We start from the raw sequence: 14673 nt of genomic DNA, 5'->3' as shown, positions 1-14673 counted from the left end.
CACACATGATAGTTTAATTTTTTTTATATTTATTTCTTTATATATGCTTTCCGAGTGGCAAAGTGACGTTCTTTACGTTAAAACAACACTTTGCTGCTGCAGTACACTGTGTATACATCATATATATCATACAAAAATTTTTGGCACGTGGATACGCGTTGATATGCGCGTATGAACAATTTTTCAACAAAAATTAAAAATCATCAATGTTGAATGTCCACAGAACGAAACTCTCAATTCTTATCTCGCAATTTCAAAAGATAGTTGATTCCCAGTGAGGTTATTATCCTGTAAAAAATACGACATACATTCAGTATGCAGAATAGACTAAATTAATGCAAATTTAATTTCTGAAGATTTGATCAATAATTAGGTATATAATTCTATTTTCACGATTGTATGCAAAAATTCGACTTGAAAGAATTCTGACGCGCGATTTACGTAAAAAAAAAAAAAAAGACAAACAAAGTTTGTAATTAATATATACGATAAAACATATTTTGTGAAGAGTCGATACCATTTTGCGAATATTGGGAAACAGTAAACAAGATACAACAACCGCAGCACTTTGGGTTTGGCGATCCACACTTCGTCCATTTTATTTGCGATTGCGACGCCCATCAAAGCGGCGCAACGTTCCGCGCTGACTTTATTCTGGGACTGGTCCGTATTCATTCCATATTTCTAATAATAATATTACCACATGTTACACAACAGTTAAATTTCCAAGTTTTTTTGTGTGTGTAGCAATAAATTTCTCACGTTTCAAATCGATGACACGTACCTCTCCGGATTTTTCCGTGAAACTTTGGGCCAGGAAATCGGTCTGTATCGGACCAGGGCAGACTATCGTCACGTCGATGTTTTTATCAGGATGCTCCAGGAACAAAGATTTGAAATATCCCTGTAAATATGCAAAACACGTAATTTTGCAAAATAGCGCAACTTGTGCATTAAAAAAAAAAAAAAAAAGTGATATTATCATAAAAACAAACTGAAACGTCCACGAAATGTTGGTATGGAAATGATGCAAACGCTATTCCAAACACACAGGAAGACTTAAGACACATCACGCAAAAGCATCATCAAAAATATCACGTACGATCTTGAAGAATACTTACATGCAATGCGTGTTTGGTGCCGCAATAGGTCGCCGATCTTGGAACCGGTAGAATTCCTGCGACACTCGAGGTAATAACGAAATGACCGCCGCCTCTTTGTATAAAGTACTTGACCGCCAATCGGCTCAGAGACACGATGGAGAACACGTTCAACTCGAACATCTCCCGATCGACCGATACTTCGATGTTTTCCCACCACGCTCTCTGGCTGCGCCCGGCATTTTGCACAAGTATATCCAACTAAAATCAGCAATTAATCAGCGTTAATGTCTGACGTGTTGATTTTCACGGGAGTGAAAGATTCGACACGAGTAAAATATACTTTTCCGAATTTGTTGATAACGTGCTCAAGCGCCGCTTCGTGCGCGTCTAGTTTACTTATGTCCAAAGGATACACGTACACGTCATCGTCGCCTAAATTCGAGTTTTCTGAAAAAGAGAAGAGGATTAAATTTTTTCCGCCTTTAGTTAAGTCTCTCTGCAGAGAATAAAAACATTCATTACGTTGTATATACATGGAAGAAGACTTCTTAAAGAAAATTGTCTCTATTTTGAGCTCAAAGGATATTAATATCTTTTTTTTTACCATTCAAGCATTGTCTCCTGACTCGCTCTAGCTCGGCGACTCTACGAGCGGACAGTATTAATTTGCATTCGGCTCGGGCTAGCTCATAAGCTAAGTGCTCCCCGATACCACTGGACGCGCCTGTTATCCACACTACTTTGCCTTTCAATGAAGCTACAAAAAATTAATTATTTTACTTCCGATCTATTTACGGTTACTTTATTTCAATTCGTTTCTAGTGTTTTTTCTCGTGTTTTTTACGTAATTTCGTAAAGTAATCGCTTGCATAATTTGTACACTATGACGCAAAAAAGCGTTTATACCTTTAATTTATTATATTGCACTATATCTGTATTACCAATAAAGTGCAGTTTTTTGTGTAACAAGACATTAACACACTCATTGCCGATTGAATGCGACAACCAATATGACTCGCAAAGGGGAAAAAGGTCGCGTGCTTTTTTTGCATGATATAATCGTACTGTATCTCATGTATCATTTGAGTTTACTTATGTAAATTGTATTGTTTAGAATTATAATACATGTATACTTGGTTTTGCTAAGACGTATATACATATTATCACTTGGTTTTGCTAAGACGGACTTTGAATCATCAAAAAACGAAACGAGAAATTCAAATTTGCGGTGTCACCGGCTGGCTTGTGTCATCGAGTGACGTCTGGTCGTCATGAATTCTGGAGACTTTAAGATATTAGAATATCGAAAATAGTTTTTAATCGTTCTCGCGTGATCCGAAGCGAAGAAGATAAAGAAAACGTGTAGAGAAAAAAACATGTATAGAAATGCAACGGCAATAAACTCATGAGAATTAGATCATGTCGAGATCGCTATTGATCGGGAACGTATGATTCTCCATAAATAATTAAAGGATTGATTACATGTAATTTTAAATGTTACATGTAATTATATAATGATTGTTAATTTTGGTGCAATTACGGTAATAATTCTGTGATATATAATTAATTCTCTAAAATGCGCGCACGTTCACACAACAAAAACAAAAAAAAACAAACGCTAATTGACTTTAATTGTGAGAAAGGGGAAGTTTCCATCTAACATCTGCCGTTCATCAAAATACACGAGAAAATGTGAAGCCAAGAGAGGATGTATTCATCAGGTACTGTGTATAAAGATGCAGGGTTCGTTTTTTTTTTTTCCAATTACCAAAGCAAAAAGTTTGCTTTAATTGATTTCAGTTTAAAAAACAACGTTACTTACACACAGGTTTGCCGTACTTCTCCTTGTAAGCGAGCGCTAAATCGGAGTCCAGAATACAAGCAAAAATAACGTAAATAGCATAATAAATGATAACAAACAGTCCGATGATTGTGAGAATATCCATTATTTGACTGCGCGTGCTCCAAGTGCTATTTGCGCGAAATGTACGATTTTGTACAAACAGAAAATTCACGACGTTCGTTGTGTTGATAACAAGTTAATGTCGCTACTTTTCTAACAGTTACGGTTAACAAGCAGTTTTATCTGACCCCACCACACACACACATGTGCAACATATGTACATGCTGTCGAGTCCGAGAGGCGACTAAGGTTCAGTCACTGAGCACAGGGACTTCAACACACCGAAGTATAATGCACTAACCGTACGCGCTAACATTCCATAGCTTCTTATCTTGCTGTTATGAGTCTTAAATTGCAATAATCTTCAAAAGCGATAATTTATTTTCCATTACGTACTTTCTTTCTTCTCTCACACTTGCACATATATATACACATACACATAAACAACACAAGCAAAAAGTTACTTCTATTTATATCTCATTATTGGAATAACGTATAAAACTAATAGATTGATAAAAAAATTTCTTGTAGATTCTTCTTTATTATCTTGAGTAAATATCAAGCAAATATTAATCTAATTCAATCTACACACATATATTTTCGATGTGGAGTTTTTGTTGTATATTGTAAAATATAATAATTAAAATCAGGATTTATAAATCATTGCTGATTCGAATCGAGTTGAAACTTTTATGACTAAATAATGGAATGAATAAATAAATGATAAGTATCGAATATACATGGAAAGTAAATTTTTTGATAGTGAAATAACATAGTTTTGGCTCAGGGAATTTTAATTCGCATAAAACCGCACCATAAGGATATATCTATACAGAATCTCCGATTTAAACCAGAGAGAAGTTGGCGATCCTGATTCTCTCTCTATAAAGCCATTGCACGTGAAAAAATTTTAACCGTAACCGTAAGATCGTAAGCAGTTCAACCAATTACAGACCAGTGTTATCTTATATTAGCTGGAATGCTGATCAGCGATTGGTCGATTTGCTTACGACCTTACGATTATGTTTAAACTTTTACCACGTGCAATGGCCTTAATTTTGCCAGAATAATGCTTTTTGCGCAAGCGCCACGCTAAAGAGATAAACTCGTACAAGGTTCTTTCGAGTTTCTGATAGTACTTATCTATCTTCAGATGTTCTAGATTGTCATACACACGTAGAATTAATAAACTTTTATATATTATTTTTTACATTTATTGTAAAAAAAATACTACGTAGTGTTATTATAAATGTTTAGTAAAATATATTAATTTTTATACAATTTTTACATACACATCATTCGAACAATAAATACTAACAAGTATATATCCGCTAAAAATCCAAACGTCTATTTTAAATTACGGATGTCGCGATAAAAATTTTTACAAATTTTTATCTAAAATTATCTTGTTCTACTTGTCTAAAATTATTCTTGTTCTACTTATTCTGTTCTTACTTCTCACAGAAATACCCTGTATTTGTGCATATTAGTTCAATCTTTTGTAACGAGTATTCAATCATTTTATGTACATTACAACTTTATATAATTATTATACAACTGTTGATAGCTGTGTGATTTTTTCCACACAATAAGAACACGTTACTTATACGATTGCTTTAAACAAATTACAGAAACGTACTTGAATATAAATTGAATTGTTTTGCATTTGTTGACACAAACTTACGTGTTTATTTATTTTTTAAACGTAAAATAAGCTTTTTAACGATATATAATGTACTTTAAATTGTAAATTGGTTCTTATCTTCTCGACGTTCTTTTTATTCATACAAACTGCGTACTGTAGGGACTACTTCGCGTTGAAAATACAAATACTCCTGAAACAGGTAAATAATACAAAATATAACGTAGCGCAAAAGCGCTATTTTCATTATTTAAATATTGCGTGAGACACTTTTCAATATGACTGAATAATTTATAATAATAACAATTTATTAATATGTACGAGAGCACGGGCCGATAAATATGCAAAATATCAGAGAATAATTTATCTAGAAGTGAAATGAAATTAAAAAAATAATATAGGAGAAATAATTGCTTACTATCAAGAATGATGCACCGATGAGTAAACTCTTCAACTTCACGTCCGTGTTCAATGGAAATGTGAGCAGGAGGATGTAATCAACCGAAAAGTGATCCCATTGATGGATTAACGATGCGACTTGATGCGTTCCGTCTATCGAAGTAACCTGTGTGTACATAATTTTTCTCTGTAACAAAGTGTATCAAAAGCTCCAAGAAAGGAATCGAGCACGTTAAAAACTTATGTAACTCTGTTTTTCTTATATCATACGTATGTGTATATATTTATGTTGTTTATGTGTATATATAACGCGGTGCATTAACGCTTTCTCAACATATGTTTTCGTACGTAATGTGTGTCATAAAAGTTCTTAACGGCAAAATTAATGACTCGATCGTGAAAAAAAACACGCAAGAAATTTCTCGGCATTGATATTGCTTAGTATTTTGACATTCAAATCTTATTGTGCGTTTAATTTATTCTCACCTGGAAACTATACTCCGATTCTTTGCAACACGAGTTTTTGCATGACATACAGCAACCGCAGATGTTGGGTCCGTTTATATGACAAAGTGGCGTTTTGAACTCGTCGTACACCGTGAAGCTTGGTCCTATCAAGCTGAAGTTCTCCTCAACGCTGCCAATAGTATTCGCGCTTTCCATCGTAATTTTCTGCGCAAATGCACGCGAAGATCAAACTAAAGGGAGGAAACTCTCTCTTTTTTTTTTTTTTTACTTCTAGTTCGACACAAATCAATAAGTGATATTTCATTCCCCGCGGTTCCGATTAAAATTCTCTATGCGCGAATTTAATTTCAAATAAGCATTTTTAGATGTTTAAATATAATTTTATAATATCGCGCATAATTCTATTTAACGATATTTTCCAGAATAATAAAGTCAAGTTGAAAAAAATCAAAACACGAATATTGATCGGGAATATAATTTCGGAAGGATTCGTCATATTATTGTACGAAATGAAAACTTGCCTGTCGCGATCCAAGCACATGCTTCCAGCTGGGATCCTTGCGGATGACAAACGCGGTCTCGCCTATCGGATTCAGAACATTCAGCACGAATCCCGTGTACCAGCCGAAGCATCGTGATTCCGTTTCCCGTTTGGATTCCATGGCAAGAAACAGCGTTTCCGCACGTGGTATCTTCACTCTGTACTGAATGCGTTTCTCGGTCCTTCCAAGCACTGTCGAATTAATGTACGCGTAAATTTGTCTTTCTTATTGACACTAATGTACGAGCAAAATTGGAATAAAAACAAAAAATTCAGGTAAATATATGTAAGATATATTTAAAATATATGATAAATATTTTTTTAAAATATATTTTAAACATATTTAATATATTTAACAAATAAGGCCAACTTTTTTCAAGCTTGTGATGATATAATTGCTTTAACCAAGTACACGATATTTCTATTTATATCGATTAATTTTTACATAAAGTCCTCACACACAACACAAACACACTTTCTTTCTCTCTCTCTCTCTCTCTTCTTCTCTGTTACTTAATCGCTAAATAAATATGTAAATATCCCTTTGTCTAATTTGCATCATATACACATATATGTATATATATTGTACATTTATATATGCATATGAATATATGCAAATATAAATATGTACACTATATGTTTATATATTTATTTTACGTGTAACTTTGTATCTTCTTAGCGCGCCTAAGAGAATACATCCCACGCGACGTGTAAAAATAAATACACGCTCTCTTTCTTTCTTTCTCTCTTTCTTTCATTTTATTTTATTAATTTTGAGTTTTTATTTATTTAATTTTTTTGATAAAATAAATACGTTAGCGCTAAATACATACAAGTGCTACAATCGATAACCTGCGCAATTTCCAATTGCTCGACATCGGTCAGAAATTGCGTGCCGGAGGTCGCGTTCATTTGCGCCCTAGGTGTCGAGATCCAGTCCGGGGTGGGAATGGGCCTGCGGGGAGACCGGTTATCGTTCTCTGCAAAATTGAACGGAATATTTTGCATGCAAAATCACTCGAGCGCCCGAGAAATGGAAGTTTAATAAGTGCGTGGGCATTTTATATATATTGTGGAAAAATCGATCGACTTGTCGTGTTACGCAACGAAACCCTTATTGGATCCATCGAAAGTCTTATGATCCTCCCAAGGTATCAAGGAATTTAATTAAATGTCGCTGTCGTTTTATCAACGCGCACACGTTTCTATCAGTTTTTTTTTCGAGGAATTTAATAAGTTTGAAAACTTAAGTTAGCAAAACCCTGTGTTCTATGTGTAACTGAATTTAAAATCCAATATTTATTATCGATCGTACAATCACAAAGTATAATGTGCGTCACAATATAAATTAAGATAATTTTTGCTATTTACACACATGTCTAAATCAACGACTTTATCAACGTTTTATTATATTACATACATATATCTTAATTATTAAAGAGAGAAATGTCTATTTACCTCCTGGTTGCCTCGTGATGACCGTGGAGCTCATGTAAACAACCGGTGTATGCTCTCGCAATTCCATCGTCTGTGTGGCCGCGCTCGCTAAAAAAAAAAAAAAGGTGTATGCTAGATATCAATTATTATTTTTCTTTAAACCGAAAGAGGAAAAAAAGGAAGATATAATGCGCGTAGTCGCCGCGATAACGAGATATCGCGCGCGCGCGCGCGCGCTTATTGTCTGATACCAGTCACTGGTGACTGTTCGCCATCGTTTGAGGAAGGATCGTTAAGCTGCTGCGCGTAGCTGTGCTCCACCATCGATTCTGTATCCGTTTCTGTATATCGCACCATTATCAAAACCAGCTGTTTGACGATTTAATAAAGAGGAGAGATCACTGACGAGAAAGAGAGAGGGAGAGAGAGAGAGAGATTCAGTCGATATCTTCACGTTCCTTGTTTTCTTTAATTATATTCACTCTCTAGAAAAGATAAACCCGATTACGTGGTTGATTGAACCCGAGCGAGAGAATACTGCCAATCTTTCGCAATTTAATTCCCGTCCACCTTCGTCGTTATCGTCCAGTCCGATAAAATCTGTCATTTATCTTCGGCGCGGATAAGCGTGGTATCTCGCGCAGATATCGATAATAGCGTATGTCCGCGTCCATCGCGACAAAAGCGCTGACTCTACAAAAAAAAAAAAAGAAGAATATTGTCAATCACGCAGAGAACCAATGAGACCCGATGTTTGTTTATTCTTCCGCGCGTATTTCGAGTTTTTTTTTTTTTTATAAATCGTCTCTCTGTCGAAAAGAAACTACAAAAAAAAATGTTTGATTCCATCTTTCGTATCTTTTTGGCATTTGATTATTTGCGACATTTCGTTATTTTCTAATTTGCAAAATTTATCGAGCACTTTTTTGTGTCATATTTGGCATTTTTTTTTAAATCAAAATTTCAATTTATATATTCTACTTTCTTTAATTTAATCAACAATAATAGATGCAAAAAAAAACCACTGAGACGCGTTTGGTGGAAATTAGAAATAAAGTCCGTGAAGAGTGAACATGATAGAAACACATGAACGTAGCGGCGTGTAACAAACAACGTTGTCAGCTGAAAAATTAACGCGCCCTCGAAATAAATTACTGTCGATTCGTCTTTACATCGAGAACAATTCTCGCCAGATTAATGCTAAATATTACATATAAAAAATTACTCGATAAATTTTATTAAAATTAGAAAATAACGAAATTCCGCAAATAATCGAAAGAAGATACGAGAGATAGAGTCGTATACATTTTGCAGTTTCTTCCCGAAAGAAAAGACAATTTACAAAAAGCTCAAAGACTAATCAAAAAATGTTTTAAATCTATTTTTAATTAGAAACCGCCGCACCGGGGCGTTTCGTGGGATTCGAAGGGTCGCAGAATTTTCAGGTCGGTGTATTTTCTGTGCTCGAACACACAGAGAGAGACGCGTATCCCTCCCGATCGGTGTACCATCCCTTTTACTTGTTGCTGCTGGCGGCGTGAGTTTCACGCTAGGTTCATGCGCGATTCTATCGATTTCCCCGTCGAGATACTCTATATAAGCCGCCGCCATTGCTGGTCGAGGAAAACGGAAGGTCCATGCACATCCGGGAAATTGTCGTCGACGACATCACGACGTAGTTAAAAAAAAAAAAAAAAAAAAAGAGAGACTTGTCACGGTTCGTTTGTTCAAGGGTGTCACCGCGGATGAAAAGCTAAGATTCGTCAAGTAAGTTCGATTCAGTGGATTCTCCACCGAATTGCGAATTGTGAACTAATCTGTCATCAAAATACAAACGAATTAAATCTGACGAGATTTGTCTTGTCGTTCGCGGTTCGGTGTCGAATTTTCTCGTAGTTTTGAAAATAATCATTTCGTACGTCGCGCGTTAGAGACAATTTCCGAATGAATTTTAATCAATCCGACAGTCTTGCTCGGCTGTTAGTCGTACGTGGAATTTTCTCGTCGATTGCGACCCAGCTGCTCGAGTTGCTTTCGCTGTCAGAATCGCGAGAGAATTTCCCCGTTCGTTTGCAACATTATGTATATTATGTCGATCTATCATCGCCGTCTAAATGTATCTCTGTTTCACATTAAGTTGTTCTCGATTTTTAGTATTTCAAGCAAACAACTTTTGCAAATCACTCTTTTAAAGAACGTCAAGTTTATTTATTTAAGTGAACATTGTTGTTACTTACATCATAATATAACGACGCGTTAGGTTTTTGCATTTGGAAAATTGTTGTGTGTAATGTCTCATTTTGTTTATTACCTTGCGGTTTTTTTTTTTTCACATCAATATATTACATAAAATTCGTGAAGGATTTTTTTTTTCTCACGAGCATTCCGTCGGATCGCGGAGGCTCTGTAATCCACTTCTGTCTGTCGCACAATTACGGTGTAGATTTGCTCAATACGTCTTCATTCGCGCAAGTGACTTCGCCACCCTATTAACAAAATCAATAAGAGCTCAGTACACAGTATGCAAAACAGACGTGCGGTCAATGTTTTCTATATATAGTTATTATACGAAGTATCGAGCACACAAAGCATAACGGGAGAGTCAAACAAGAAAAAAAACACGCTCGTGTAAAGAATTTATACAAATTTTTTTTTGACAAGTCTTCCAACTCTCTTTCATCCCAGATTTGAGGTAAGTAAAGTTCGAATGCGTGTCGTTTGTTAATTTTTCAATTCTTAAACTCGATTTTCTCGAAGGTTCATACGGAAAAACTGATTGTCCTATATTTTCGCTTTTTTTACATCGCGAGACACTCGACCGATCTCAAATTGTCGTTAATTAGAACGAGGATTTGTTGCGATTCGCGTGATTTCTCGAACAGCTGCAGGTTCTTACCGGCCTATTCGAACACAATGACATCGCAAGGGTGGGTGCTGCCGCTCCTGGTCGTGATTGTTCGCGCGATCGTTTTGATCTCCGCGGCCCGGCTGCCGAATCAGGAATCCCTGAGAGGCGCTCTGGACGCCGTGAACGCCTGGAAGCAGCGATCTTTGGACTCCGCGGACGTCGCGCCGGAATATTACAATGATCTCTACTCCACGTTCAAATATCGCGACAACGATGTCGGGCGCAAATTCGACCGCAACTTCGCCGAAAACGATGAGGACATAGAGTTTTTACCTGGCGGTGGGTGCTATGCAGAAATTGTCTGATTTTGTTTTTTCCCGTACGTTGTGAATTTGCATCGAGATTACTTTTAACGTTACTTTGGCAGATAACAGCCGGTTGGAAATGGGCGAGGGTCTTCAGAACGACAAGCTGCTCGAGAGAGCGCTGTTGGATTATTTGGAGAATCTTCCCGAACAGGTAAATTTCTTAATTAATCTCCCGCTCTCGATACTTATGTATTTCTAAACGTTCAAAATCTAAATTTATTTTCAAGCGTAACAAAAATTTTGAGAGATGATTCTGTTCGAAGGAACAGCCGGCGCCATCGATATTCCGCGAGCGCGAGCGAAACGGCAGCCACAAACGAAATGGAGTCGGCGATCGATCGGACAAGTTTTCTTTGGAGGAATTGCAGGAAGTACCGCCGTACGATCCTTACACGAACGATTCTCACTTCCTCTTCGACGCGAAGAACATGAACGAGCATTTGGATGGCATTACTCAGCAACAGCTGCAGGCACTTCTCGACCGATACTTTTCAGACGATAGAGAGAACAACAAGATGTATGAGTAAGTGTGACTTGAAAAAACGAATATCTTGAATCTCGATCAGATCCACAAAATTTGTATGTGAGGAATTATCGGTGGATTGAGAAGAAGGAGATTTAGAGATCCGAAACGCGTTTGCTCGACAGAATGACAGGACCCATGTCTTGGGGCGAGGCGATTGGCAGGAATCCTGTGCAGCCGAGAGACGACACCAACGATGACTTTCTAGATCAGAATCAGGGTGTTCTGTATCTGCCGTCGGAGGAACGTAGAAACGTAAACGCTCGATATCCCATCGGACGTGAATTCGGCACCTACAGCAAGCTGACCAAACGTTACCCAGTCGCTAAGAGAAGCGCCTTGATACCGTTCGGTCTCTCGTCCAAACCCTCCCAGACCAAGACCACAGATCCTAAGGTACCTGCAATAAAAAATAGTACGAAAGAGTATGTTGCACAACGCGCCGCGTATCAAATAATGTGTAACACGCGTTATTTTTAATTTATGTCAAGGTTGCTCAAGACTTAGGAGCTCTTTTCGGCACGCAAACGACGGACGTACCTATACCCACTCATGCACAAAATAACGAACACAAACACGATCACGATCATGATCACGACCACGACCACGACCACGACCACGACCACGACCACGACCACGACCACGACCACAATCACGATCACGATCACGATCACAGTCACGAACACAATGAGGATCACGATCACAGTCATGAAAGCTCGTCAGAAACACCGTTGAAAGTTGCACCATCTTCGAAGGGTCAGAAGGAGAACGTCACGAAGACAGACAAGTCGATGTTCCTCCAAGTGAGAAAGAAGAGCATCGACTGGTCGCAGTACTTCGGCATTGACCGAAGGAAGAAGAAAGCTACCTTCGTAGCCGGGGGTCAGGGAACGCAAAATCGCGACGACGAGTGGATGCTGCAACGTTATTACGAAGTATATATTTCTTATGTGAATTAATAACAATAAAATTGTTTGGAATTAGAATAACAAAGAATAACAAACGCGTTGATGTTTCGTTAGAACATGGCTGAAAATTTGAAGCCCAAGGAAGACGAAAATGAGCGAAAGGACAAACTCGAACAGATCGATTCCAAATTGGATTACATTAAAAGCTTGATTATCGAAGAAGCCTTGAAATACGCTAATTTGGAGGAAGCGGATCTGGAAAAGGTGAACTTTTCGAAACTTGCGAAAAGATAATTTTTCACATTGCTATATCTAAATGAAATTTTTAATATCAATATGTTATAACAGGCGAAAGAAAAATTAATGACGCGAATGGCGACTGCTTACTTGCTACAGAAGATGCGCAAGGCACAGGACGATCTCAGAGAAAATATTGCTGCCCAGAAGGAAGCGAGACTGAAAAAGGAGAACGAGACATCAAGTTTCTGGAAGGACAACAAGTCGAGTGACGACAACAGAACGAATGACAAACGGAATAATGTTAAAAACACTATAGACGATGGTGAGTTTAATGTCAAAAACGAAACAAAAAAATTAAGACAAAATTGTTGACAAAAATTGCTTGCAAATTAAAAAGTGTATTGCGAGCCATTTCTATTGAAAATAGATTCTCTGTTGAAAGAAAGAAAGAGAAAACAAAAGAATTTATGCGAGACAGATTATAATAGCGCAATCACTCGGGTGTTACAGTTGTTGAAGAGTCCAGAAGTTGCCCGGAATTGGAAAACATCGAGTGGCGATGTAGAACCGTGGATCGTTTAGCTGGTGATACTTCTAGGATGCTTTACGTGCACTGCGTGAAGCTGCAGATTTGCAAAGCTTGTGTACGTATCGAAGCGCCGCGCGTATTACAAAATCTCTGTAGTTTCTAAAATTAAATCTAACACTATCTACACGGAGAAACCCGATCAAGGAGAATTTTTTTTTTTTTTATATAATTTTAAATCTGTATAATTTTCTTCATCTGTGTATTGTTATTTTTCCGAGTCATATAACGCGATTTTCATCCCGCATCAGGCACAGGACGAAGAGGCGCTGTTGCCCTGTCTCGCCAACTACGCGGTGGAGGTCAGCAAGGTGTGCGACACTCTGGACGGTAGGGAGGAGGAACCGGCGAGGCTGTCCACGGCGACTCGGGAGAACGAGAAATTACCGTGTGCGAATGTCGCGCTGCTGCTGTCGCAGTTGAAACCGTCCACGGCAGCGTCCATGCAATGTCGCGCGCAAAACGGCCACGAGTCGTGTCTACGGCGCTACCACGCGCGCTACGAGCACCGCTACTTCCACACGTCGCCGGTATACGGCGAGACTTCCGGATCGCGTCGCACGCATCACGCGGACACCCTCGACGCGCTACAGCAAACCATGCGATAAAAGGAATCGAACCAACAAACACATGGGAACGCTCCGGGATTTTTATGTTCAATCCGCGACCCGCAGAACAGCGGAATGCCAATTACGTCCGGCCTGTACTTTGATTTTTTCCGAATCGGTACGGTTTAACACAAATGAAAAAAAAAAAACCAAATTCGATAATTATAGCGGTTTCATTTGATAATTCGAACCCGTTGATGTTGCACATTTTTTAATATAGTTTACACGTAGTTTATACGATTCTATTCTCTCTTGCAGTTTTTTTTCTCTCTCCCCCTCTCTATCAAAAATTATCAATTTAGCTTGAAATTGGCATTTTGCTGTATCGATAATCTTCTATTATTTTAACAAAGCGTGGATCAAGACTAATTCCCCAGTGAGTAAAGTACTTGTAAACGATGAATTTTCTTATCCCTTTTTCTCTCTCCCTCCCCTCCCCTCTCACCCCTCTCTCTCTCTCTTTCTCTATGACATTTCTAAATATTATTTTGAGAAGAAAAAAAAGAGAAAGTATTTCTGTGCAGGACATTTATAAAAGATAATATCAATTGTATACATCGTACATATATATATCTATAATGATGTTTTATTTTGTTGTTAAAATAAATAACTGCAATGTTTTTTTTTCGTGCAACGAGGGGCCTAGTAAATCTCTTGGTAAGATCGCTAAGGATTAGCTAACGTCTTTTCGCGCGTCACTCATCGTTCGTTTTGAGGAATAAAAAGATCATGCGACAGAATCGAAACGAGCGACGTGCGAAAGGGTGTTTTTTAACGTCCGACACACGCGAAAGACGATGTTTTTTTTTTTTCGCGAATCGAGATACAGCGGATCGGAATATCTAAACGACACCGACACTCGCGGTTCCTTAGAAACGTAGGAAAGAGAAATATACACGCGGAAGAGAAAAATCAGCAGTTTTACAATTAACGGTAGTTGGTTCTTGCTCGTTCATTCTTTCGAGCCATTTTACGCCACATCTGGGAGAGACAGGGTCGACTTGACACGCGGAGTTCTTTGCGACGTTTACGTGCGAATTTCTCATCACTCCGGCGAAATTCGAAAATTCTCGATTAGAAAAAAAAGCGCGTTTGATTG

The 14673-nt window shown here is 37.8% G+C and overlaps 3 protein-coding genes across 7 annotated transcripts; 1 reads left to right on the top strand and 2 right to left on the bottom strand.

The window, feature by feature from the left end:
- Positions 1-12: 12 nt before the first annotated feature.
- On the bottom strand, positions 13-3293 carry LOC109856443 (dehydrogenase/reductase SDR family member 7). The gene is made up of 7 exons (XM_020431732.1): positions 2926-3293; positions 1708-1860; positions 1444-1550; positions 1122-1361; positions 785-904; positions 518-684; positions 13-288 (listed from the first exon to the last, which is right to left on the bottom strand). Exons 1-7 carry the CDS (start codon positions 3047-3049, stop codon positions 234-236), a joined length of 966 nt encoding a protein of 321 aa, XP_020287321.1. The 5' UTR covers positions 3050-3293; the 3' UTR covers positions 13-233.
- LOC109856440 lies at positions 1870-13973 on the top strand. Of its 5 annotated transcripts, none has more exons than XM_020431724.1 (11): positions 1870-2824; positions 10179-10185; positions 10376-10680; positions 10769-10860; positions 10979-11232; positions 11358-11628; positions 11724-12167; positions 12255-12404; positions 12489-12702; positions 12891-13024; positions 13218-13973. In XM_020431724.1, exons 1-11 carry the CDS (start codon positions 2812-2814, stop codon positions 13572-13574), a joined length of 2241 nt encoding a protein of 746 aa, XP_020287313.1. In that variant the 5' UTR covers positions 1870-2811; the 3' UTR covers positions 13575-13973. The 5 variants fall into 5 exon arrangements, with proteins under 5 accessions (XP_020287313.1, XP_020287314.1, XP_020287312.1 ...); XM_020431725.1 differs by having other exon boundaries at positions 10973-11232; positions 12537-12702; XM_020431723.1 differs by having other exon boundaries at positions 10973-11232.
- Positions 4253-8044, bottom strand: LOC109856444 (phospholipid scramblase 1-like). The gene is made up of 7 exons (XM_020431734.1): positions 7745-8044; positions 7515-7601; positions 6890-7036; positions 6037-6248; positions 5534-5719; positions 5067-5213; positions 4253-4841 (listed from the first exon to the last, which is right to left on the bottom strand). Exons 1-7 carry the CDS (start codon positions 7848-7850, stop codon positions 4785-4787), a joined length of 942 nt encoding a protein of 313 aa, XP_020287323.1. The 5' UTR covers positions 7851-8044; the 3' UTR covers positions 4253-4784.
- Positions 13974-14673: the final 700 nt, after the last annotated feature.

Source organism: Pseudomyrmex gracilis, unplaced genomic scaffold (genome assembly GCF_002006095.1).
Source record: "Pseudomyrmex gracilis isolate BER0280 unplaced genomic scaffold, ASM200609v1 scaffold_119, whole genome shotgun sequence".
Classification (NCBI taxonomy): domain Eukaryota; kingdom Metazoa; phylum Arthropoda; class Insecta; order Hymenoptera; family Formicidae; genus Pseudomyrmex; species Pseudomyrmex gracilis.
This window is presented reverse-complemented; position numbering and strand designations above follow the sequence as displayed.